Source organism: Microcaecilia unicolor, chromosome 1, assembly GCF_901765095.1.
Source record: "Microcaecilia unicolor chromosome 1, aMicUni1.1, whole genome shotgun sequence".
Classification (NCBI taxonomy): Eukaryota; Metazoa; Chordata; class Amphibia; order Gymnophiona; family Siphonopidae; genus Microcaecilia; species Microcaecilia unicolor.
In genome coordinates, this window is record NC_044031.1 from 13,229,473 (window position 1) to 13,256,885 (window position 27,413).

The 27,413-nt window shown below is 44.6% G+C and overlaps 1 protein-coding gene across 1 annotated transcript; it reads right to left on the reverse strand.

The window, feature by feature from the left end:
* Positions 1–629: 629 nt before the first annotated feature.
* Positions 630–27,413, reverse strand: LOC115465543 (zinc finger protein 260-like). Its single transcript, XM_030196497.1, has 3 exons — positions 27,377–27,413; positions 2,475–4,772; positions 630–667 (listed from the first exon to the last, which is right to left on the reverse strand). The coding sequence occupies exons 1-3, from the start codon at positions 27,408–27,410 to the stop codon at positions 630–632; spliced, it is 2,370 nt and encodes a 789-aa protein (XP_030052357.1). The 5' UTR covers positions 27,411–27,413.

Genomic DNA, 27,413 nt, shown 5'->3' on the forward strand with positions numbered 1-27,413 from the left:
ATACGTGATGATGGGAGGGGCGGGACAGAGAGGGAAACTGCGCCGCCGAGGTTGCTACCCCTCCCCCCCCCCCCACTCGGAGTCGCCGCCTCCGCCACCCCTCCACCCGGCCCGGGCCCTTTCTTCCCTTCTGAATTTACACATCCATTCGCCGAACGCAGCAACGCACATCAGCTGAGCTGCCCCTTCTCTGCCTGTGTCCCGCCCTTGCTGACGTTACGTCACAGGAGGGCGGGGCCACAGGCAGAGAAGGAAGGGCCCACGGCAGCTCAGCTGATGTGCCTTGCTGTGTTCGGCAAATGAATGTGTAAATTCAGAAGCGAAGAGAGGGCCCGGGCTGGGTGGAGGGGTGGTAGCGGCGGCGGCGACTCCGAGGGGGGAGCGGTGGCGACCTCGTGCGGGGGGGGGGGGGGGAGGAAAACTACAATACCAGCCCGTTTTTACGGGCTCAACGGCTAGTATTAATATATAGGCTACATTGAAGATGTATGAATAAAATGAATTAATAAAAAAATCATACATCAGATAAAACATAAGGGGTCCTGTTTACTAAGGTGCACTAGGAATTTAGAATCTCAGATGCACAAATTCTTATAGAAGATCTTGTGGGCATGGAGGAGTTTCCTCCTTCACACATCTAGTTTTTGAAGATGTTTTTGAGTCCAGTCTAAAATACCAAAAGTATTTGACAATACAGGAAATCTCCTATAATAGTCATTACTACTTTTTTTTCTCTCAGCAATTTCTGCTTTATAGTTGTTCCTTCCACCAACAAATAAATATGCCTTCCTGTGTGGATTCTTTGATGATTAGATTTGACTTCTAAATGAAGCTTTTATTAAACTCAGTATATGTAAATGGCTTCACTCCTGTGTGGCTTCTCTGGTGTGTTTTTTTTTTTTTTGAGGTGTATCTTCTGACTGAAGATTTTTCTACACTCAGTGGAGGTAAATGGTTTCATACCAGTGTGGAGTCTCCAGTGTCTTGTGAGTGTTCCCTTCTCAGTGAAGCTTTTACCTAAGTACATGCAAATGGCTTGTCTAGATTCTCTGGTGCATGAAACGTTTGCCACAGTCAGTGCATGGAAATGGTTTTATTCTTGAATGGAATCTTTGGCATCTTTTGAGGATTGTCTTCGGACTGAAGCTTTAATTGCACTCAGTACAGATAAATGGTTTCATTCCTGTCTGGATTCTCCAAGTGTCTTGTGAGCGTCCCCTTCTCAGTGCAGCTTTTACCTAAGTAGAAGCAAGTGGTTGATATGGATTCTCTGGTACATTATCATGTAATTCTTGAACTTTTGCCACAGTCAGTGCATGGAAATGGTTTGATTTCTGAATGGTGGATTGTGAGGGTTTCCTTGTCAATGAAGCTTTCGCCACACTTAATGCATAAAATTGGTATTACTCCTGAATGGATTCGCTGGTGTGTTTTGAGGCTTGGCTTCTGACTGAAACTTTTATTACTCTCAGTACAGATAAATGGTTTCATTCCTGTCTGGATTCTCCAGTGCCTTCTGAGTGTTCCCTTCTCGATGAAGCCTTTATCGCACTCAGTATTTGTAAATGGCTACACTCTCGTGTGAATTCTATGGTGCCTTGTCAGTTCTCCCTTGTCAGGAAAGCATTTATTACATTGAGGACATGTAAATGGCTTCTCTCCCGTGTGGATTCTCTGGTGTCTTGTGAGGTGTGCCTTCTGACTGAAGCTTTTATTACACTCAGAACATTTAAAGGGTTTCATTCCTCTGTGGATTCTCCAGTGCTTTTGGAGTGTTCCCTTGTCAGTGAAACTTTTACCACACTCAGAACATACAAATAGCTCCACTCCTGTGTGGATTCTCTGGTGCATCATCATGTATTTTTTCAACCTGAAGCTTTTGCCACACTCAGTGCATATAAAGGGTTTTACTCCTGAATGGATTTTCTGGTGCATAGTGAGTTTCTCCTTGTCAGTAAAGATTTTACCACACTCAGCACATATAAATGACTTCACACTTGTGTGGGTTCTCTGGTGTATTGTGAGGATTGACTTCTGATTGAAGCTTTTATTACACTCAGTACAATTAAATGGTTTCATTCCTGTGTGGATCCTCTGGTGTATTGTGAGTTGTTCCTTCCGACTGAAGCTTTTATTACACTCACTACAATTAAAAGGTTTAATTTCTGTGTGGATTCTCTGGTGTTTTGTGAGGGTTGACTTCTGACTGAAGCAATTATTACACTCAGTGCAGTGAAAGGGTTTCATTCCTGTGTGGATTCTCCAGTGGTTTTGCAGTGTTCCCTTCTCAGTGAAACTTTTACCACACTCAGTACATATAAATGGCTTCACACCCGTGTGGATTCTCTGGTGTATTGTGAGGTTTGACTTCTGATTGAAGCTTTTATTACACTCAGTACAGTTAAATGGTTTCATTCCTGTGTGGATTCTCTGGTGTATTGTGAGGTACGCCTTCCGACTGAAGCTTTTATTACATTCAGTACAACTAAAAGGTTTCATTCCTGTGTGGATTCTCTGGTGTATTGTGAGGTATGCCTTCTCACTGAAGCTTTTATTACACTCAGTACAGTTAAAGGGTTTCACTCCTGTATGGATTCTCCAGTGTTTTTGGAGTTTTCCATTCTCAGTAAAACATTTACCACACTCAGAACATGCAAATGGCTTCACTTTCGTGTGGATTCTCTGGTGTATTGTGAGATATGCCTTCTGATTGAAGTTTTTATTACACTCAGTGCAGTGAAAGGGTTTCATTCCTGTGTGGATTCTCTGGTGTATTGTGAGGTATGCCTTCTGACTGAAGCTTTTATTACACTCAGTGCAGTTAAAAGGTTTCATTCCTGTGTGGATTCTCTGGTGTATTGTGAGGTATGCCTTCTGACTGAAGCTTTTATCACACTCAGTGCAGTTAAAAGGTTTCATTCCTGTATGGATTCTCTGGTGTATTGTCAGCTTTGACTTCTGACTGAAGCTTTTATTACATTCAGTGCAATGAAAGGGTTTTATGCCGGTGTGGATTCTCTGGTGTATTGTGAACTTTGCCTTCCGACTGAAACTTTTATTACACTCAGTGCAGTGAAAGGATTTCATTCCTGTGTGGATTTTCTGGTGTATGTTGAAGTTTCCTTTCTGACTGAAGCTTTTATTACACTCAGTACAGTGAAAGGGTTTCATTCCTGTGTGGATTCTCTGGTGTATTGTTAACTTTGACTTCCGACTGAAACTTTTATTACACTCATTACAGTTAAAGGGTTTCATTCCTGTGTGGGTTTTCTGGTGTATGTTGAAGTTTCCTTTCTGACTGAAGCTTTTATTACACTCAGTACAATTAAAGGGTTTCATTCCTGTGTGGACTCTCTGGTGTTTTGTGAGGGTTGACTTCTGACTGAAGCATTGATTACATTCAGTGCAATGAAAGGGTTTCATTCCTGTATGGATTCTCCAGTGGGTTTGCAGTGTTCCCTTCTCAGTGAAACTTTTACCACACTCAGCACATATGAATGGCTTCACACCCATGTGGATTCTCTCGTGTATTGTGAGGTATTGCTTCCGACTGAAGCTTTTATTACACTCTGTGCAGTGAAAGGGTTTCATTCCTGTGTGGCTTCTCTGGTGTTTTGTGAGGTTTGCCTTCTGACTGAAGCTTTTATTACACTCAGGGCAGTGAAAGGGTTTCAGTCCTGTGTGGATTTGCCAGTGCCTTCGGAGTGTTTCCTTCTCAGTAAAGCTTTTACCACAATTGGAACAGGTAAATGGTTTCACTCCCATGTGGATTCTCTGGTGTTTTCTGAGATATGCCTTCTGACTGAAGCTTTTATTACACTCAGAACATGTAAATGGCTTCACTCCTATGTGGATTCTCTGGTGTGTCGTGAGGACAGGCATCTGACTAAAGCTATTAGACCCAGTACAGTTAAATGGTTTCACTTCTGTGTTGATTCTCTTGTGCATTGTGAGGTTTGTTTTCCAGCAAGTGCTTGAACCACTATCAGCACAAGTATACAATCTCTTGTTTTTCTGGTCTTTCAAGAAGTTTGCCTTCCTGCAAAAGACTTTTTCAGTTTTAGTAGAAGCGATCAATTTCTCACCAGTTTGCACTTTATTATAATCTGTGAAAGCATCTCCATGACTGAAACTTTTCATACATTTAGTACTGGAAACTAGTGTCTCTCCTAGGTAGAATTTTGCATTTCCGATGAAGTTTTCTTCTTGATTGAAGTTTTGGTCACAACCAGGATATGAAGCTAGTCTCTCATTAGTGTTGGTTTTCTGGTATTTTGTAATATTTTCTCTATTGGGAAAGCTTGAATACACTCTAGTTTTATGAAGAATTTCATGTTGCACTAGCTCTTTCTTCCTACTAAAACCTTTCCCACACTCAGAAGATGTAGAATATGTTTCTTTTATGCACGTTTTCTGTTGTCCTTGTAGTTCTCTCTTTTGATGGACGTTTTCCCTATAGTTCGTACATGTAGATGGTCTCTCTTCAGTATCGGATCTAGGATGTGATTTCAGAGTTAAATGATCACCAAGGAATATCTCACATACATCACATAAACAGCTTTGATCTCTCATTTGTATGATATTACTGGTACTGTGCTCACACAGAGCTGAGCCTTCTGTTGAATGGTTTTGTTTATTTACATTTTTTCCCCAGTCAGAACAGGAAGGAGTCTCCTCTTTCTCTCTTTCTGATAACATCTTTTCCCTTTTAGGTTTCTCACTGAGCTTCCAGTCATGTGTCTTTGTATTACTGCTTCTGGGATCATCTTTTTCTATAAATAAATAAATATATAAGAGCATTGCAGATTATTGTAGGAGAACAGTATAGTAATACAATAACCCTTCGTAAATCTGCCCCCCCCCCCCCCACAATCAAGTTGATATTTCTTTTTTGTAATTTCTTTATTAGAATCACAGAATAGCAAGAACAATAATATCTGTAACAAGAGATACAACAGTATAGCGTAGTAATTTTTCAAGTTTCATAACCCCCGCTCTTCCCACCCCCCATACATTCACTGCAAGACATCAGACCGCACATGTTGTTTTCACGGCAGTTTGACCCGCAAATAATAGAGCAAAACCTTACCACTATCCACCCGTTCCTAAAATCCACACTTCAAGTTAGAGGTTCAGCAAACGAGCATGATGTGGCAAATGATCCACTCTGAGGACCAAATCTGGTGAAAAGACTTCCAGGCTCCAGGAGGCCGCTGACTAGTGTCCAGTCTTCATTAGATCAACAAGTTCATTCCTCCAAGCAGCCTGTCTCCAACACATCAAAATTTTCTTTCTGGATTAAAAAATAAGCCTTATGTAGCAGACAATTAGGGCCCGATCACAGACCCAAGGAAACAAAATTTCGAGAACTGAATGTCCGTGCAGAGAAGCAGGTGTCTACCCAGTATTGCTGAAAGATGCATCTGCACCCGCATCCAGAAAGGTCTTATTAAGTAACATAGTAACATAGTAGATGACGGCAGAAAAAGACCTGCACGGTCTATCCAGTCTGCCCAACAAGATAAACTCGTATGTGCTACTTTTTGTGTATCCTTACCTTGATTTGTATCTGTCATTTTCAGGGCACAGACCGTATAAGTCTGCCCAGCACTATCCCCGCCTCCCAACCACCAGCCCCACCTCCCACCACTGGCTCTGCCACCCAATCTCGGCTAAGCTTCTGAGGATCCATTCCCTCAGAACAGGATTCCTTTATGTTTATCCCACGCATGTTTGAATTCTGTTACCGTTTTCCTCTCCACCAACTCCCGCGGGAGAGCATTCCAAGCATCCACCACTCTCTCCGTGAAAAACTACTTCCTGACTTTTTTCTTGAGTCTGCCCCCCTTCAATCTCATATCATGCCCTCTAGTTCTACCGCCTTCCCATCTCCGGAAAAGGTTTGTTTGCAGATTAATATCTTTCAGATATTTGAACATCTGTATCATATCACCCCTGTTTCTCCTTTCTCCCAGGGTATACATGTTCAGGTCCGCAAGTCTCTTCTCATACGTCTTGTAACGCAAATCCCATACCATTCTCGTAGCTTTTCTTTGCACCGCTTCAATTCTTTTTACATCCTTAGCAAGATACGGCCTCCAGAACTGAACACAATACTCTAGGTCGGGCCTCACCAACGACTTATACAGGGGCATTGAAACCTCTTTTCTTCTGCTGGTCACTCCCCTCTCTATATAGTCTAGCAACCTTCTACTTACAGCCACCGCCTTGTCACAATGTTTCGTCGCCTTCAGATCCTCAGATACTATCACCCTAAGATCCCTCTCCCCGTCGGTACCTATCAGACTCTCACCGCCTAACACTTACGTCTCCCGTGGATTTCTACTCCCTAAGTGCATCACTTTGCATTTCTTCACATTGAATTTTAATTGCCAAACCTTAGACCATTCTTCTAGCTTCCGCAGATCCTTTTTCATGTTTTCCACTCCCTCCCGGGTGTCCACTCTGTTACAAATCTTAGTATCATCCGCAAAAAGGCAAACTTTACCTTCTAACCCTTCAGCAATGTCACTCACAAATATATTGAACCTTTTGTTTATTGGGATCTGATGCTGCCATTAAATAAGCCTGGAGGCCTATCACAGTAGATTGACCAGTGTTCTGTTTTTATTTTCAAATAATTTTATTTATTATCAGAATAGCCATAATAATAATGATGCAGCAGATCAAAAATACATCAAATAATGAACATTATAACCATTTTTAGAAAGGCTGCAAAATATAATCAATAACCAGATAGAAGAAATATAGTCCAAGGTCAGGAAGGGAAGCATAAGCCACAAAACAGTACAGGTATATGTTTTAAAACATATAGCATATAGTAAAAGAAACATTTATATAAGGAAATCCTATCAGTTGACGCCATCAATGGGCTTAGTTAAATGAGTGTAGGAGCCCAAAAAGAGAGGGGCCCAAAGAAAAGAGTATCTCCAGGGTTTATGTTTCTGTAGCGTTACAAAATATATGAGGAGAGACTTGCTGACCTGAACATGTATACCCTGGAGGAAAGGAGAAACAGGGGCGATATGATACAGATGTTCAAATATTTGAAAGGTATTAATCCGCAAACGAACCTGTTCCGGAGACAGGAAGGCGGTAGAACTAGAGGACATGAAATGAGGTTGAAGAGGGGCAGAGTCAAGAAAAATGTCAGGAGCAGGGCCGGTCAAACCCGGTAAGCGGGGTAAGCACTGCAGGGGGGTGCCTGTCTTCAAGGGCGCCGCTGTGGCGCTGTGTTGCCATACCATGCCACCCTTGGGGCTTTAAATCTTTAATTTACCTCCGTCCCAGCAGCCGCGTCATTTGAAAGCCTTGCCCCGTCTCTAGCCTTCCCTCCCTTCGTGAGTTCGTTCTGCAGAGTCCCGCCTTCTGACGTCATTTCCTCGAGGGCGGGACTCTGAGGGAACGAACTCACGAAGGGAGGGAAGGCTAGAGATGGGCAGGGCTTTGAAATGACGCTGCCGCTGGGACGGAGGTAAATTAAAAAAGACTTAAACCATGCAGGGTGGCAAGAAGAAAAAGGGGAATGTTGGGGGGAGAAGAGGGCGGGCAGGTGGCCATAAAAGGGAAGGGGATGGGGGCAAAGAATCGCTGGACAGGGGCAGGGTGGGAGAAGAGAGAAAGAAGATGCTGGGGGGGGGGGGGCGTGCGCCAACTCATAGTCTGTAGGGGGGCGCCAGAGACCCCAGGACCGGCACTGGTCAGGAGGTATTTTTTCACGGAGAGAGTGGTGGATACTTGGAATGCCCTCCCGTGGGAGGTGGTGGAGATGAAAAGGGTAACGGAATTCAAAAATATGTGGGATAAACATAAAGGAATCTTGGTCAGAAAGAATGGATCCTCAGAAGCTTAGCGGAGATTGGGAGGCAGGGCTAGTGGTTGGGAGGCGGGGCTAGTACTGGGCAGACTTCTATGGTCTGTGCCCTGAAAATGGCAGATACAAATCAAGGTCAGGTATACATATAAAGTAGCACATACGAGTTTATCTTGTTGGGCAGACTGGATGGACCGTACAGGTCTTTTTCTGCCATCACCTACTATGTTACAGACTAGTCTTTCCAATACGGCAATTCTACAAACTTTATCTAATCAGAAATGTTTAGAGGGCAATGCTGAATCTTTCCATTTCTGTGCAAACTTTGGCAATAAGCAACAACTGTCTGATTAAATCTAAATATTTATGAAAAGCTAAATGGAGTAGAGATGCTCCAAGGAGAATGAAAGCTGGGTCCAGTGGGATGATATAAATCTGAAGTAAATTGGAAATGTAAGTAACTGTCATTTTCCAAGAAGATTGAACATGTGAACATATCCACCACATATGTACCATATCTTCCTGGGTGGGGCATCCCCTAAAGCATAAGGGAGAGGACTGCACCTGCCACTTATGTATGCCATGTGGAGTGAGATAAATAGAGAATTCTCAGTTGAGTATTAGTGTCAGTGAGACACAGAAGATTGGAAAGAATAAGACCATACTGGAGTCTATAAGTTCTCGATAGACTGTTTTCCTACCAGCTTTTCCCAAAGATCCATGTAGTGAAAACGGCAGGGTGAAAGAGTCAGAAAGGTGTTTTTAAAAAAGTGTGATTTAAAGTTTTGTAGAGAAAGACGTTGAAAGAGAATCTTTTCAAAAAAATAACGATGAATGAGTAATGCATTCAATAGGAACAGTAGTGGAAATGAAATGGCGAATTTAAAAATACTGAAAGAGCGAGAGCATCACTTGGAATGTACAGAAAATAACAGATATAGAGGCATATTTTCAAAGCACTTAGCCTCCCAAAGTTCCATAGAAACCTATGGAACTTTGCCTCCCAAAGTGCTTTGAAAATATGCCTCATAGTCCGTAGATTACCATGCAGGAATAACTTGGCCAAAGGAAAATTAGCTAGATCACTAGGTAAGCACAAAGTCCTTATATGAGAGTTAGCCAGGAGAGGCATAAGAAGAGTCAAGGTAGGTGAAATAGATTTCAGAGAGCAATCCTTCCTCCAGCTAAGAAGAACAGAAGAAATAAAGGGGTGATGGCATAACAATGGAGACCAATTATGTGTGTTGGCAAAAAGATAAGCTGAAAGGGTATAAGAGGAGGTTAGAGACTAGAGACTTGCACGGGAACGCAGTTCGCGGGATTCCCGCGGGGACGGAAGCAGTTCTGCGGGGTTCCTGTGGGGATGGAAGCAGTTCCTGTGGGGTTCCCGTGGAAGTGTATGCTGCACTTGTGCCAGCCTCTCGCCTACTGAGAACCAAGTTCTTTGAGTGCTGTCTCCTCCTCCTCCTTGCTTTAACAGTACAGATGTGGAAAGCCTCCATTAAGGAGGTGGTAGAGATACAAATGGTGATGAAATTCAAAAAGGCATGGGATGAACACAGAGGATCTCTATTTAGAAAATGGAAGTTATAAAAAAAACCTAAACTTAAATGGCTGCATGTGTGTGGATGTGTCACGTGACACATGGTGACTCTGGCTGTGATGAACTAGGGCTGATACCGGGAGACCTGTACAGTCTGTGTCTCATATATGGCAATCTGGTTTTGGATGGGCTGGAAAGGGTTTAGGCAGCAACTTTAGTGGCTGGAACATGAGGACAAGTCTGAACAAATTTTTACGGTTTGTGTCTCGCAAATGAGAAGATGAATAGGCTGGAGTGGGCTTTGAGGGCAACTCCAGCAGTTGGAACATAAGGATAGGGCCAGGCGGACTTCTATGGTCCATGTCCCAGAAACGCCACAGAAAGACCATAATCAAGTATATAATATCACATTCATTGTTGATTTAATCATGAATTGATGATGATTGTGACTATTGGGCAGACTGGATGGACTGATCCGGTTTTTATCTGCTGTCATTTACTATTACTATTAATCCTCTCTGCTTCTGGGCTGATGCGCGGACCTCAGCTCTGATATAAGCATGAGCATCAGATGTCACCTGACCTACTGGCGCGTGCATGTGGTGATCTCTTAGCACACAGTGCCAGTGAATCAGAGAAGTCTTATATGTGCGCACCAGAGTGTTCCAACTTCCGTTCCTTCCTTGCCTGCAGTGCTGCGGCTCAAACCCAGAGACTGAGAGAGCTGACAGGAATTTTTTTTAATGTACCATTAAATTCTTGTGGGTGAGGACAGGTTAAATTCTTGCGGGGACGGGCGGGGATGGGTTAGATTCCCCATGGGGACGGGTTAGATTCCCTACGGGGACGAATAGGGACGGGTTGGATTTCTGTCCCCGTGCAACTCTCATTAGAGACTCCTCCAATCAGACCCAATGCGACTAAGCAAAGGGATTTATCCAACAATGACCTTTTAAACAGGCAGACCAAGAATACCATGGCAGATTTGGTAGGCCCAAACCAGGCTATGGATGATGAAGGCATCCCTCTTGAGTAATATATGCTGGGAACTGAAATTTCTTGCTAGGAGAATTACAAGGTTGTGAAGGAGAAAGAATTGGTTCTTTTGAAGCCACTAAGATATTATGAAAATCATTGCACAGCAACTTTGCTGGCATTTGTGCAGTGTTCTTAGTATGAGCGGAAAGGGAAGGTAGGTATAAATAAATGAATGAATGAACTGGAGGGCTCTGATGTTGTCTGGTCCTGTTTCACAGATACTTCTCAGGAACAGGTTTTGTCTATAATGAGTAGTTTAAATGCCTGTCACTGTACTTTGGGAGGTTGCTATTCAGATGATGCTAAATCATTGAAAAAAAAACTTGTAGACCATATTACCATCATTATTAATAAATTGTTAAGTGAAGGTGTTGTACTGGATGACCATAAGAAAGTACTGAAAAGAAATTTCAAGACTCTGTTCCAGAATGTCTGGGCATGGGGGAATGACCACCATATATGGAACATGTCTCCATCCAACCCACATTGGTGCCAGCACAAAGCTGACTCTGACGAAACATCTTAGCCAAACGTTGAGGGGTGTAGTACCAACAGTATTTTACAGCCATTTTCCACCAGGGCGTTGGAGGTGGACACCTGGAGCAATGACCGGAAGACCTGTTCCCACTGTACACAGTCATGAGACACCCCCAAGGCTTTTTCCCACTTTGACAAATAGTATACAATAGGCTTACGATATGGAGGAGAGCCCTGTAAATCCTAGAAATCCCTTCTCTCCCTCCCCCACCCTCCAATGCTTGCTCAAGACAAGTTTCAGACAAGCTCAGGTCCCCCCTCGCCCTAAGAGTTATAAAATCTCGAAGTTGGTAATATTGAAAGGCATTAGAGGGAGGGAGTCCATATTCCTCACATAATTCTTCAAACGGAAGTGACACCCATTCCTCCCAAACCTGTTCCAGATCGCGGAGGCCAAGACCCTCCCAGGTACGATAGCAAGGATCCAGAGATCCTGGGGCAAACTGTGGGGCAAAGCAAATAAACATATGTGTAAAATAGGCATGGCCTGGGAAGAACCTGTCTCGTATCTTACTCCAAGTGATGAGGGGCCATTGAAGTAGTGGTGGCACCCCCTTGATGATCTCTTTAAGGAGACGACCAGGAAGCCAGGGTATTGCTTTCAATGAAAGAGAACACCCTATGCTGCAAACCCCGCATGAATGAATCTGGCAAGGAAATAGGTAGTACCATAAACAAATATAACATTTTAGGAAGTAGGATCATTTTTACCACGGCAATAGGCCCCAACCATGAGATCGTTAAGCTTTCCAATCGGTCCTTTTCCAGAAACAGCTCACATGTCTTGGCAGGGAAGTTGGCTTTATAAAGATCATCTAAATCCCGGGGGAGGTGTATCCACAGGTATCGTATCTATCGCAATGCCCAGCGAAAAGGGAATTGCGCCCGTAACAGAGCGGCTTGTTGGGCCGGGATACTTATATCGAGGGCTTCTGACTTACTAAGGTTAATCGAATCCCAAAATCGCACCATATTCCTGCAGCACGGCCAAGACAACTGAAAAGGAAGCCGTCGGATCCACCAGGGTGAGGAGTATATCATCAGCAAAGAGAATGATTCGTGATTCGCTATCCCCACTCGGGGACCCCTAATATCCAGATGTCCCTGTATATGTATGGCCAAGGGCTCAACTACTAATGCAAAAAGTAAAGGAGACAAAGCACAGCCTTGACGAGTACCTTGATACAGTGAAAAGGGGCGAGAGCACTGACTGTTGACTTGAACAGCTGCACATGGCATATCATAGATCAGTCTGAGCCAATGTGAAAATCGACCAGAAATACCAATTCTATCTAAAAAAAGCAAATAAAAATGGCCATTGCACTCCGTCAAATGCATTCTCTATGTCCAGAGATAAAAGACTTAGAGCGGAGTTTGTCATTTGAGCTTGAGAGATTAAGTGCAGGGCCTTCCGTATATTATCAAAAGTTTGCCGACCATGTATGAATCCTGGCTGATCTTCATGTACCAAAGATGGAAGATAACATTGTAATTGGGAGGACAAGATCTTAGTAAAAATCTTATAATCGACTCCCAAAAGGGAGATGGGTCTATAAGAACTGCATAGCTGAGGATCCTTGCCAGGTCTGGGTATAACTGTTATAGTAGCAAGATTCCAAGTCTTTGGCAAGAGCTGTCTCTCATCGAAACAGTTAAACACCCTTTGGAGCAGAGGGGCTAGCACTCTACCAAACGTTTTGTAGAATTTATTAGTAAATCCATCGGGTTCTGGAGCTTTATTATTCGCGAGTCCACGAATCGCCTCATAAATCTCATTAAGAATTATAGGCTGACACAACGCCTGCCTAGCTCCCTCTGTCAGCTTGGGCAAGTCCACTTTATTAAGATACATATTAATTGCCTCTTCCGATGGGCAAATGTCTGGAGTCTAAAGAAACTCATAGTATTGGCAAAACATATCGTACAACCGACTGGGATCTGTATGTATCGAGCCCTCATCATCTTTAAGATTAACAATATGGATTCTAGTAATCTGCTGCTTAAGACTCATCTTCGGAAAAACACGCTTTAAAAGTGCGAAACCCCTCCTAAGAAGCTTACATTGGTTTCCTATTAACGCTCGCACAACATTCAAAATATGCACAATAGTTCACAGAATCATCTACGGACTTGCACCATATTACATAACGGAACTTATCGATCTACCGTTAAGAAATGTGACGAGAACAGCAAGAACCTACCTAACCCTTCACTACCCCAATTGCAAAGGTATTGTGCTTGATATTGATGACAGTCTGTAATTCACGATTACATACAGTGAATACAGAGTTTCTGAAGTCTTTCCTCCTTAAGTAATTGCACTCATTATATTCCTTCTTGCCTATATTTTATAGCAGTAATTCTCAGGGGCAAGTACCAGCAATTGGGTTACATTCATTATTTTAAAGGTATAAAATACAAATCTTCACATGCCACCAGCCTCTCCTTTATAGGCACAGAACTTTGGAACTCATTATCCAAAGACCTGAAACTCACAGAACACTACCTACAATTCAGAAAAAAACTGAAAACACATCTTTTCAAGAAGTCTTTCTCCCTTGGATCTGCCTAATCCCACACCACCATACATCACAAAAAGTTCAGAAATGGAAAACAATAATATTAACCTCTCTCACAATATGCTAATATATCAACCTAAGCGTTTATTGTACTTCTGTATTATGTACTAGACTTCTACAAATCTAAATTTTGTAACCGCCTTTTTAGCAACATGCAAGCCACGTTGAACCTGCCATATGGTGGGAAAATATGGGATACAAATGCAATAAATAAATAAATAAGTTTATGGGCCAAAAGTCTGCTAGCCTTATTACCAAATTCAAAGTGAGATTGACAAACTCGCTGTAATTGCTCTGAAATGTCAGCTAGTTGAAGTTTGTGTAGTTCCGTACGAATTTTATGTGCCTGATCTAGGAGGTGTAGTGGCGGTTGAGAGGCGTGTCGACGTAGCAAACCCTCTACTTGTGCCAGTCATTTCCTAAGTGTGTCTTCTGCAATAAAACGCTCCATCCTCACGTGGGCCTTCAATGAGATAAGGTGGCCACGGATAACTGCTTTAAGGCCTACCCAGTGAGACCTCCCCATAATCTTTTAATTGAATATATATAGTCTTTTATCTTTCTTTCAATTTGTGAAATATTGGATAGATTAGATAGTAACGAATCATCCATCTGCCAAGGTGGCGGGGCTCGTGCCACCCAAGAAAAATGTAGCTGTAACAAAACTGGAGCATGATCCGACCAAGTGCGTGATATTATTTGATGTCTACAAACCCGATGAGGTATAGAAGTATCACCTAACCAAAAATCAATCCTCGAGAAGGAGTTATGCACCGATGAAAAATAGGTATAATCATGCGAGGTAAGGTTGGCATGTCGCCAGAGATCTATCAAGTGCCATCGTACTAGAAACCTGTGTAGCTTCTCCCGATCTCGCTGCGCATATTGGACCCACGAAGCAGAGTTCTCTAACTGAAGATTGAGGGTAAGATTAAAATCCCCTCCCATCAGCAAAGACCCCTCACCATGTTTTAAGAGGAGCTGATCCAGTTGAGATAAGTGTTCCTCATGATCAGAATTTGGACCATATACATTGAGCAAGGTTTAGGACTCACCCCAGTGAAAAAAATCCCCAGTAAGAAGCGGCCTCCCTTATCTGTAACAATTTTCCCAATTTGCCATGGCTTAGAACTACTAAAAGCAATTAAAACACCCCAGGTTTTAGTGTTGTTATGATTAGAAGCAAAATATAGGTTGGGATAACTACGATGGTGACATAAACGCTCATGAGCAGGTTTTAAATGCGTCTCCTGTACCAGGGCCACATCCGTCCGAAGGCGGAGCAGCTCCCGGAACAGAAGCTGCCGCTTCGTAGGAATATTCAACCCCCTGGCATTCAGGAGCACCAAATTAACATCAGCCATTCAAAAGACTAGTAAGAAAGACGACAAGAGTGGACCTACAGCTCCAGATCCCCACCCCATTATGTCGCTCAATCCATTCCCTCCCAGCCTCCCTCACATACCCCAAAACCTCACTATCCCCTTCCCACCCTCCCCCCATTCCCCTCATGTTTTTATGACCCTCCACCATTGCGAGGTGTCAATAGAAAAGTGTGATTCGACCATATGTTTACCGCTTAACCCACATAACGCCACAAACATAGTGCAGCTAACAAGAAACCATATACACATGAAACAAATAATCCATATAGTTATACATTCCCAGCATTTTAAAGGTGAAACGCAATCATAGTGAAGGTCCTCAATGACCTCGTCCCTCCATATCTTTAACAATTAGTCGCTATGCTCACATTAGCCCTCTCCTTAAGTCACTTTATTGGCTCCCTATCCGTTTCCATATTCAATTCAAACTTCTCCTATTGACCTATAAGTGCATTCACTCTGCTGCTCCCCAGTACCTTTCCACTCTTGTCTCTCCCTACGCCCCCCACTCGAGTACTCCGTTCTGTAGATAAATCTCTCTTATCTGTCCCCTTCTCTAATTAGGCACTAATAATGAACTATTGTGAAAAAAGAGAGGGAACCTCCAAGTACAGAAGAGAGCTCAGGTGATCTGAGCTGCCGACTGCTGCCGTAGACGTTTATGTCCCTTCATCACTCTCTGCCATTTGGGGTGCGCGGCCACAGCTGAGACCTTCCTGGCCTGGCTTTGAGTCGCTGGAGGCTCCGACTATCACTCCTCTGGAAGAATTTCGCGGGTCTCAGATACTGATTTAATTTGGTGCAAGCGTCCATCTTTTTTTTTTCACTTTAAAAATATGTATTCCTCTACTATAATAAAACGCACCCTGAACGTTCTGAGGACAAAGGTAATGAAGTCACAGCAGAACGATAAGGGTTCGTAAGTTCGTGGTGGTGAAGCCATCCCACTGAGAATGCCTCCAGTTCTGCTTCACACACTGCTTTTCTTTTCAAAGGAAAACCTACAGGAGCCCTAAAAGGCAAAAAAAAAAAAACGATTGCAAAAATAACCTCCCTTCCGCCCACGTAAACAAACACTGCTGCCTCAGCACAACACCAAAGAAGCTTTAAAAAAAGAGAAACATCTATCCAGCAATCTGCAAACACTGACCCCCCTACAAACACCCTTACATTTCACCAAAACAAAGATCTACCTACACAAACCCCACAGACAAAGAAACAGCTTGCAAGCACAGCACATCCCCCAACCCCCTCCCCAAAAACAAAGTAAAAAAAAAAAAACCCCACCAACAACCTGCACACACACACAAACTAACTCTGTCACACATGCTCTGTCACACATGCACAGACAATGCACCACAAACATACATTAACTAACAGAAACACCCCTCCCCCAAAAAAGCCACAGAATGTAAACAAAAATACATGCATACTCAATTGCTATCTGAATCACTCTATATCATCTCTGCAGCCATAAACACCCTCAAAGCCACACTCTGCTCCATGACACTTTGCAAGCCTGGGGAGGGGGGAGGGGGAAATCCCTGCAACTGACATAAAGACCAGGGAACTGGGAGGGAGGGAGGGGGGACCCTGCCACATACTCTCATTCTCACACATGCTGGCAACCAGTCTCTGTCTCTCTGTGTGACACACAGACAAACGCACATTCACTCTCTCTCACACCGACCATCTCAACACACACTCTCCAAAGGTTGTTTGAAACTATGTGACTGGTAAGGATTTTTACCTAAACCCGACAAACATGTTTTTATAGTAAAGCTCTTTTTTGAAAACACTTATATCCCTTAATATCAAACAGGAAAAAAAAAAAAAACCCCAAACCACATGCTAGCGCCCATTTCATTTGTTACGGAAACGGGCCTTTTTTACTAGTATTACATAAGTATTGCCACACTGGGACAAACCAAAGGTCCATCAAGCCCAGCATTCTGTTTCCAATAGTGGCCAATCCAGGTCACAAATACCTGGCAAGATCCCAAAAAAGTTCAATACATTTTATGCTGTTTATCCCAGAAATAAGTGATTTTCCCCAAGTCAATTTAATAATGGTCTATGGACTTTTCCTTTAGGAAGCTGTCCAGACCTTTTTTTTAACCCTGCTAAGCTAGCTAACCGCCTTTACCACATTTTCTGGCAACAAATTCCAGAGTTTAATTACACGTTGAGTGAAGAAAAAATTTTCTCTGTTTCGTATTAAATGTATTACTTTGTAGCTTCATCCACATGCCCCCTAGTCCCTAGTATTTTTTGAAAGAGTAACAAATGATTCAACGTCTACCCATTCCACTCATTATTTTATAGACCTCTATCATATCTCCCCATAGCCGTCTTTTCTCCAAGCTGAAGAGCCTTAGCCGCCTCAGCCTTTCCTCATAGGGAAGTCGTCCCATCCCCCTTATCATTTTCATCACCCTTCTCTGTACCTTTTCTTTTTTTTTTTAATCTTGTTTATTAACAAAACGTTTCAAACATACAGTCATGATGGCAACGTTAGACAATATTACAGAGCCCACATTAATTGTTTGACCATCGACATTTTGCTATTTGCTTTTTTCCTTTATTATTTCCTCCTTTCCCCCTCCCCCTAAACCCGCCCCCCCTCCTCTATGTAAGTTATCATTTGATCTTGTAGATAGCAAACTCTAGTGTACAGCAAAACATTGCAACAAAACCTTCTGATACCAAAAAAGATCTTATTCCCCTATATATTTAGCATGGGTTATTAGCAGTTCAAAAATCTACTTCTGGCGACCGGCGTCAGTGTCCCAATATGGTGACCAGGTCTTGCAAAACTGGTCCCCCCTTCGGGAGGCCGTCCCCAACTCCTCTCTTTTCCAGCATACAATACTACATCATGGCTCCTCGCCACTGTGGTACACTGGGCGCCTCTTGTTGTAGCCATAACTGCAGGATTGTTCGTTTTTTCATCAAAATGGTCCTCCTCAGAAAGGCTCTCATCCCCTCAGGTGACCGTCCTTTGAATACTGAACTTATCAAACAATTATCCCAGGGATGGGTGCCACCTGACCTTTCCACATCTGTGAGATCCCGCATTACCAGTTCTGTCCAGAAATTCTTTACTGTTGGGCAGGCCCAAAGTAATATGTCCCAAGTTGGCTCCCACACTCCCACATTTTGGGCAATCATCAGTCGATCTCAAAGTCGCTCTGTAGGCTCGGTGGGGCGATATATACATTCGCATCATGAATTTATATTGCATTTCCCTCCAGGTTATATTCTCTGTTACTTTTTGTATTGTGGACAAGCAAGCTGCAACCTGTCCCGGGTCAAGCTTCCACTGCAGCTCCTGTTGCCAAAGATTTGACACTATAGTGTAGTCATTTGTGTCCTGTAAATCTCTTAAATTGCGATGGAAATATTTCAGTGGCACTTTCAGCTGCGCTTCTAGGCCCAGTAGATCATTCAGATTGTCCCATATTGCTTGGGTCAAACAGCTGGCTGGTAAGGACCTGATGTAGTGACTAATCTGCAAATAGGCAAAATGGTCCGCTTTCTCTAGCCCAAACTCTTCACACATACTCTGAAAGGGCTTGGGGGTCCCCTGTTCCGTTACTACCTGAAATAAGTAATGGATTCCCCGGGAGGTCCATCTCCGAAACAGTATTGATGACCCCCCCTCAGGAAATGCCAAGTTACCCTTCAGTGGGAGCAAGGGTGACGCCTCTCTGTTCCAAGTAAAAGTCTTGCTCAACCATCGCCACACTTTCCGCAGTGAATTTATTATATACCCATAGGCTCCCACCGTGGGCAACTCAACCGACGGGGCATGTAACCAATAAGCAAAGTCTAGTGGTGTCATTATCCATGTTTCCGCCCCTGTACATGAGTAGAACTCTTTTGCGCGGAACCAATCAGATAGGTACCGGAGGTTGCTGGCTATCGTGAAAAGTTTCAGGTCTAACAATCCCAAGCCCCCTTTGCTATGTTTTCTCATTAATTTTTTTTAGCCCTATACGGGTCCTCTTACCCTGCCACAAGAACCCATTCAGTGCTTTGTGTAGCCATCGCTCTTCTTTATATCCCAATGTTGCCAGGATCATTTGAAAAACATATGTCCATTTTGGGAAAATAAACATATTATATAACGTGATTCTACCCTGTAAGGATAATGGCAACCCCTGCCACCCCTGCAAAAGTTCTTGTGTACGCCTCCACAAGGGGCCTACGTTTTCTTGGTACAAATTGGCTGTCTGCCGTCACATTAATCCCCAGGTACTTAATGTGCTCTGTAGCCCACTGAAAAGGGAATGTCCCCCCCCCCCCCCCACTCCGATCGCAGCATCGACTGGATCGGTAAGGCCAATGATTTCTGTAGGTTGAGCTGTAGCCCAGAAAAGAAACTGAATTCATCTATCACTTCCAGCAGCCTCACTAAGGATGTACTCGGTTGTGTGAGTGTGAGGAACATGTCATCTGCGAAGGCCAGTATTTTGGTTTTATGTTTGTGTAGGGCTACCCCCTGTATCTCTGGGTCTAACAAAATAGTGCGGAGGAGGGGTTCTAGATACAGCAAAAATAACAGCGGTAACATAGGGCAACCCTGCCTAACCCCCTGCTCCACCCGAAAGGTGTCGAATCTTGTTCCATTAACCAAGATCTCTGCCCGCGTATCTTTGTATAGCGTTCTCACCGCCTCCAGAAACCAGCCTCCCATCCCAATGTAGTCCAACACCTGGAACAAACAGTCCCAGTTCACCTTATCAAAAGCTTTGGCAGCATCTAAGCTTACCATTAATAGTGGGTCTCCCATTACTTGTCCATATGCCCCTGCTAAAAGCACCCTACATACATGCTGAGTGGCCTGCCGCCCCCTCACAAACCCCACTTGATGTTCTCCGATAAGGCTAGGTATAAGATGCATGAGTCGCTCTGCCAACACCCGGGACAGTATTTTAACGTCTACGTTGAGGAGCGATATGGGTCTATACGCCTCAACCTGGTCTTGTGGCTTGCCCGGCTTAAGGATTAGGGTTTTTAAAGCCATATTCTCCCCAGGCGAAAAAAAACCTCTCTCCACCACCGCGTCAAAATACACCACCAGGGGCCCACACACCTGCTGTGGCAGCAACTTATAGTATTCATTAGTAAACCCATCCGCCCCTGGTGCAGAGCCGAGATGCAATGCCTTTAGGACTCTTTGAACCTCCTGTGCCCGTATCGGAGCCGCCAATGCCCTCTGTGCCTCCTCGGTTAACTTTGGCATTCCAGCATCTTCCAGATAATCCCGCGTCAGTGGACCCTGGAATCGTTCCTGGGCTGCATATATGTCTGCAAAGTGCTTTTGAAATGCCTTTGTAATTTCCTGTAACTGGGTTACTCTATTCCCCCTATGGTTCACCACTGCTGGTATAAATTGGTGTGGTATATTAGCTCTTGCTATTTTCGCCAGGAGTCTTCCCGACTTATTGCCAAAACGCTGAAAGTTCAGGCTCCTGGCCGTCAGTTGCTTCAAAGCCTGGTCGTGAATAAGAGAATTCAACACTACCTGGGCTGCAGACATCAATTCCTTATTATGCGCGTTTGGGTTTGATAAATATTTTTTCCTTGCTGACCCATATTCTTTCTCTAGTCTCAGAATACCCGAGGCCAGGCGTTTCTTCCTGGCACTCAGGTATGCTATCACATGCCCCCTCATGACTGCCTTAGATGCTTCCCAAAATACTATTGGGGACTCGCAAGTAGCTAGATTCGTGTCTACATAATATTGCCTTTTCTTAAGTAAATATTCTTTGATATAGATACGAAGGGAATCTCCAGCGCCCCCCCCCCCCCCGAGAGTTCTAAATCGATCCAGATCATGTTATGGTCCGATATTTTCATTGGGCCTATTGTCGCTGTCTGAACTTTAAAGAACCACGAGGTAGAGATCAGTATATAGTCTATTCTGGACCAAGAGTGATGGGCCTTTGACTGATGAATGTAATCTTTAGTGGCAGGATGTAGGGCCCTTCAAGGGTCGGTCAAATGTAGCTGGTCACATAAGATCGGTATTCCCCTTCCCCTCCCCACCCCTGGGGCAGCCTGGGGGGAAAGTCTGTCTAGTGCGGGATTGTGTACTTGATTAAAGTCACCCACTCACACCCAGGGCCCATCCGTGTATTTCAGTCCCAACGCAATAAGGGACTGAAAGAATTGTGGACTATAGTTGTTTGGGCTATAGAATGAACACAAGTAAAACTTCTGCCCCTGATAGTTAATATGCAACAATACAATGTGTCCCTCTGTGTCTTTGTACACCAATTTAGTTTGACATGGCAGTCCCTTTCCCACTAGTATTGCCACCCCACTTTTCCTGTTCCCCGATGAGTAGTGACATTCACCCACCCATTGTTGCCTAAGTTTTTCATGTTCTGCATCTGTCAGCTTTGTTTCCTGAAAGCAGGCTACACTTGCGCCCTGCCTCTTAAGTTGTGTCAATATCTTATAACGCTTCACCGGTGATGTGATGCCAGAAATATTCCAAGAGATTATCTTTATAGCGCTACGATTTATACCTCCTCTTCTTCATGGGCACCTTCAGGATTCTATCATTTAATTCCCCGGGAGCCCAGCCCCTCCCCCAAGGAATTTTGTGTTTAGCCCTAACAGGGGACCACCTCGACGCCACTCAACCCTCCACAAACCTCCCATGCTTCATTCACACCATCCGCTATCCCATCCGGTTCCCTTGCTCTCCCCTTCAAAATTAGATAGTTGCGTTGAGAGTTTCTCCATCTTTGGTTCTATGGCGGCTTCCACCGCCGCTGTCAGCTGTGCGAGCTGTTCTTTGGAGAACCCCGCGCTCCCACCCGGCGGCCATTTTGATTCTGCCGGTGCATCTTCTATTCGAGGCTTTTCTTTTTCGCACTTGCTCGCTCTGCTCGCCATCATTTTTGAATTGGACTCCACAAATTTGTCCATGCTACTTCGGGCTGTCCCACTGAAGCTCTTAGGCCGCTGTTCTGTTACGCAGGGTCGATTTAAATCAAATAAGAGGGCCAGGTTCCTCAGAGAGAGCGCTCCTCATGTCCTGCTCCCTCTAGCACATCACGTGACCCCCGCAAGCGTCCATCTTTATAAAACACTAATGCAAAGTGTGTCTTCATCTATAGCGAATGCCCAATTCCTGGAGCCTCCGAGTGACGGGCTTCAAATCAGCTCTACGCTTAAGAGTAGCCGACGCAAGATCTTGGTAGATTTACACCGCATATGAGTCTCACTGAAAATTGTGGGCTTGTCTTACTGCTTTTAGAACCTTTTCTTTGAGTTTGTAATCCTGAAAACAGGCAATAATGTCCTTAGGCATATTATTTTGCAGGAGCTCAACGCTCTATGATTGTACGCTTTCAAGATTGATTGTACTAGGCTCAGGTGAGGAGCCATCTGTAGTGAGCAAGGAGCTTACCAAGTGCTGCACCACTGATTCACAATCTTGATAGTTGGGAGCTTCCGGGAGATTGCCACTGGCTCTGATTTTCTAAGTCATCTATTTTATCCATCAACTGCAGCTGCCCAATATGTAGCTCCATAGTTTGCCTGTCCAGAGATCCTAAAGCTTCGATGCGAGTTTCTGCCTCCTCCACTCAATTGCCCAGCGGAAGCTCAGCTCTTATGAAGCCAATCTGCTTGATGACGCCACTTCCTCCCTGACTGAAGCTTTTTCTACACTTGGTGTGGATTCTCCAGTGTCTTCAGAGCAGCTTTTACGTAAGTACAAGCAAATGGTTTGTATGGATTCTCTGGTGCATTATCATGTATTTCTTCAACCTGAAACTTTTGCCACTGTCACTGCATGGAAATGGTTTTATTCCTAAATGGATGGATTCTCTGGTGCATTGAGAGTGTTTCTTTGTCAATGAAGCTTTTGCCCTACTCAGTGCATAGAAATGGTTTTACTCCTGAATTGATTCTCTGGCGTATTTTGAGGCTTCTCTTCTGACTGAAGCTTTTATTACACTCAGTACAGTTAAAAGTTTTCATTCCTGTGTGTATTCTCCAGTGTTGTACAGTTACTTACACTTCCTTGATATTATTTGGACAATACGTCTATATAGACCAAGCGCCAGTAGGTTTTTCCCATTTTCTTTCTAAGGCAATAATGTATGGACTTAAAACAATTTTACATCTTTGGCTGAGCTCAGAAAGTCCGACTCTACAATCTTTTTTTTTAATTTATAAGAGTCTTTCTCCGAGGACAAGCAGGCTGCTTGTTCTCACTGATGGGTGACGTCCATGGCAGCCCCCTCCAATCGGAATCTTCACTAGCAAAGGCCTTTGCTAGCCCTCACGCGCCGATGCGCACGCGCGGCCGTCTTCCCGCCCGAACCGGCTCATGTTCGTCAGTCTTCTTTTGTCCGCGCTCGGGACGGTCGTGTTTTGCCGCCGTTTCGTGCCCCTCAAGTTGACCTCGCGCGTCTTCGCGATTTTCGCTAAAAAAAAAAAAGAGACCTTTACAGTCTTTACCCCTTTCCCGTGTTTCCAGCTTTTTCCCCGCGTGAGTTTCCTTTCGCTTCGGGACCGGCCTATTTGGCCTCGGTACGGGTTTTTTCTCCCTTCTTTTTGGTGCCTTTCGTCATCATCGCGAATTTTGATTTCGCCGGCATGATTTTTCCACCCATGTCATCGAAGTCTTCCAGCGGCTTCAAGAAGTGCACCCAGTGCGCCCGGGTAATCTCGCTCACTGATAGGCACGCTTCGTGTCTTCAGTGTCTGGGGACTGAGCACCGTCCGCAGGCCTGCAGTCTTTGTGCTCTTTTGAAAAACAGGACTCAGGTAGCGAGATTGGCCCAGTGGAACGCGTTGTTCTCGGGCTCTTCGACGACTACAGCACAGGACGCATCGAGTGCATCGATGTCGACAGCATCGAAGTCTTCGACCTCGGCATTGACTGCATCGACTGCATCGAGGCCTCTACCTCCTGCATTGTCGGTACCGAGACATCGAAAGGCTGCGTCGACGTCGGTGGTACCGGGGCCTCCATTATTGCTGATGTCGTCGGACGGTGGTGCTTCGTCTGGAGTGCAGGTGAGGGCTGTCCATTCCCCTGCTGGTGGCGGTGAGCCTTCGGGTGGGTCTCCCCCTGCCCTGAGGGCTCCTGCGGTACAGCCCCCCCGAGATCGACCTTCTTCGGCCTCGGCCCCGAGGAAGCGACAGTTGGATTCTACGTCCTCCTCGTCGGTACCGGGAAGCTCCGGTGACATGCTTCGCTTGAAGAAGTCAAAGAAGCATCGTCACCGGTCTCCTTCCCGTCTCGGTACCGAGAGCTCTGGGTTGCCGAGGCAGTCGGCACCCAGTAGGCATCGGCACCGAGAGGACCGCTCACCCTCTGTTCAGGAGGTGTCGATGCGCTCCCCCTTGGACAGCCCGGAACCGCCTCCACGCCCGGAACAGACTCTGACCTCGACGCCTGCATCGGCTTCACAGTCTTTCTCCACAGCCGCTCTACACGAGAGTCTCCGGGCCGTTCTTCCAGAGATTCTGGGAGAGCTGTTGCGCCCTTCTCCTCCGGTACCCGGGGTACTTGCGCCACCGGTACCGTCGAGTGAGGCAATGGCTGGCCCCTTGCCCGGGGTGAGGTCTCCGGCGACTACGGCCGCCTCCCAGGCAGACTCCCCGATGACGTCGCCGGAGGGAGCTTCGCCGGTGCTGGCGAGGGAGTCCACCTCTCAACGCTCCTACCGTGGCTGTGTTTCCACGGAGTCGAATCGGGCACGGCTTCAGACGCAGGTTCGTGAACTTGTGTCTGATACCGATGGTGAGGCCTCGTGGGAGGAGGAGAAGGACATCAGATATTTCTCTGACGAGGAGTCTGATGGCCTTCCTTCTGATCCCACTCCCTCCCCTGAAAGACAGCTTTCTCCCCCCGCGGCCTTTGTCCGGGAGATGTCTACGGCCATCCCCTTCCCGGTGGTTGTGGAGGATGAGCCCAGGGCTGAACTGTTTGAGCTCTTGGACTATCCTTCTCCACCTAAGGAAGCGTCCACAGTACCCATGCATCATGTCCTAAAAAAGACATTGCTGGCGAACTGGACCAAGCCCCACATTCCCAAGAAGATCGAATCTCAGTATCGGATCCATGGGGATCCAGAGCTGATGCGCACTCAGTTGCCTCACGACTCTGGTGTGGTGGATCTGGCCCTAAAGAAGGCTAAGAGTTCTAGAGAGCATGCTTCGGCGCCCCCAGGCAAAGACTCCAGAACCTTAGACTCCTTTGGGAGGAAGGCCTATCATTCCTCTATGCTCGTGGCCAAGATTCAGTCCTACCAGCTCTACACGAGCATCCATATGCGGAACAATGTGCGGCAGTTGGCGGGCTTGGTGGATAAGCTCCCTCCTGAGCAAGCCAAGCCGTTTCAGGAGGTGGTCAGGCAGCTGAAGGCGTGCAGAAAATTCCTGCCCAGAGGGGTATATGATACCTTTGATGTTGCGTCCAGGGCTGCTGCTCAAGGTGTGGTGATGCGCAGACTCTCATAGCTGCATGCCTCCGACCTGGAGAATAGGATCCAGCAGCGGATTGCGGACTCTCCTTGCCGAGCGGACAACATTTTTGGAGAAAAGGTCGAACAGGTCCATCAAGCCCAGCATCCTGTTTCCAACAGTGGCCAATCTAGGTCACAAATACCTGGCAAGATCCCAAAACAGTAGAAAACATTTTAACTGCTTATCCCAGAAATAGTGGATTTTCTCCAAGTCCAATTTAACAATGGTCTATGGACTTTTCCTTTAGGAAGCCATCCAAACCTTTTTTTAAACTCTGCTAAGCTAACCGCCTTTACCACATTCTCCGGAAATGAATTCCAGAGTCTAATTACATGTTGAGTGAAGAAAAATGTTCTCCGATTTTATCTTTTATACCCATTGATACACGTCTGTTTTATTCATTCATTTAGCTTTATAAGTATTATTTATTTATTGATGATATTGTCCACATACTTGGGGGACCTTTTAGAAATGTGCATAGGCGCCTACGCGCGTCCAACGCATGTCAAATTGGAACTACCGCCAGGCCACCGTGTGCCCAGGCATTTTGACACGCACCCAAAACACGCGGTAGAAAATATTTTCTGTTTTCTACTATGTGGCACTTGCCCGGTGATAATCGGCAACTCACGCACGCGAGACCTTACCGCTAACTCAATGGATGGTGGTAAGGTGTCAGCCCGAAAATGGATGCGTGCTGGTTTTAATTTTGCTGCATGTTCATTTTACGGCACAAAAAGAAAAGTCTTTTTTCCAGGTGCACTGAGGAAATGGACCTGCGCACGTCCAAAACACACGCCTACCTCTGCGCAGGCCACTTTTAGATGTGCCTTAGTAAAGGGGCCCTTTGGTTTGCATGTTATGGTATCTTATTAGGACTATTATTACATCATATATTTGTTCTTAACTTATGAGTTATTTTTACCTAGAAATAAGCAGTGGATTTTTCCAAATCTATCTTAACAATGGCTTGTGTACTTTTCTTTTAGGAAATAATCCAAACCCTTTTTAAACCGTGCTAAGCTAAATACTTTTACCACACTCTCTGGTAACAAATTCCAAAGTTTAATTACACTTTCAGTGAAGGAGTGTGGTAGCCGTGTTAGTCCACTCTTAAGGTTATCAATAGAAATCAAACAAAATAAAACATGGAAAAGAAAATAAGATGATACCTTTTTTATTGGACATAACTTAATACATTTCTTGATTAGCTTTCGAAGGCTTCGAAAGCTAATCAAGAAATGTATTAAGTTATGTCCAATAAAAAAGGTATCATCTTATTTTCTTTCCATGTTTTATTTTGTTTGATTTCTATTGATAACTTTCAGTGAAGAAATACTTTCTCCAGTTTGTTATAAATGTATTACTTTGGGCTCCTTTTACTAAGCTGTGAGAATGGATTTCACATTTTTTTAATGATTAGCTCTCGATAAATGATAAGACACCCATAGGAATATAATGGGCGTCTTAGCATTCTATATACTATATTTTTATAGATTATTTACACTATTGCAGCTTATCTGGTGAATATCTTTGTAGCTGAATCAAAAACGTTGCTTCCTGTATATGAGAACATCCTATGGTATCTGTTTACTGTTTATTTTTTATAACTGATTTGGATGTTTTTACAATATAATTTATATTTTATGTACTACTAATTTTAATCCTTTAGTTATATGTATAGACCCCTGAAGCAGGCACTTTGCTGAAACATGGGCCATGTTGGGTCCCTCCATAAGCTTCCCTTCCTTCATCCTAAGGTTTCGCCTTTCAGTTCCATCCATGGTTCAGTTTGTGTTGCTGATTCCCTCTTGCATGCTTGCATTGTATATGGAATGGGTCATCTCGCCATCACTCATTATCAGTCACATCGGCTTCCTGTAGTGAGACTCACCCACTGCCAGTCACTCCTTAATCTGCCTGAGAAGGTATTTTAAGAATAATGGGAAACCCTTACCTAGAGACATCAGGGTCTCATAATTCTCCTTCATCAC

Coding starts and splice junctions, on each gene's coding strand:
- LOC115465543 (XM_030196497.1), bottom strand. CDS start 27,410: ATGAAGGAGAATTATGAGACCCTGATGTCTCTAG. Junction 4,773..27,376: donor TGAGACCCTGATGTCTCTAG/GTAAGGGTTTCC, acceptor ATTTATTTATAG/AAAAAGATGATCCCAGAAGC. Junction 668..2,474: donor ACCTTTTAGTTGTACTGAAT/GTAATAAAAGCT, acceptor TTGGTATTTTAG/ACTGGACTCAAAAACATCTT.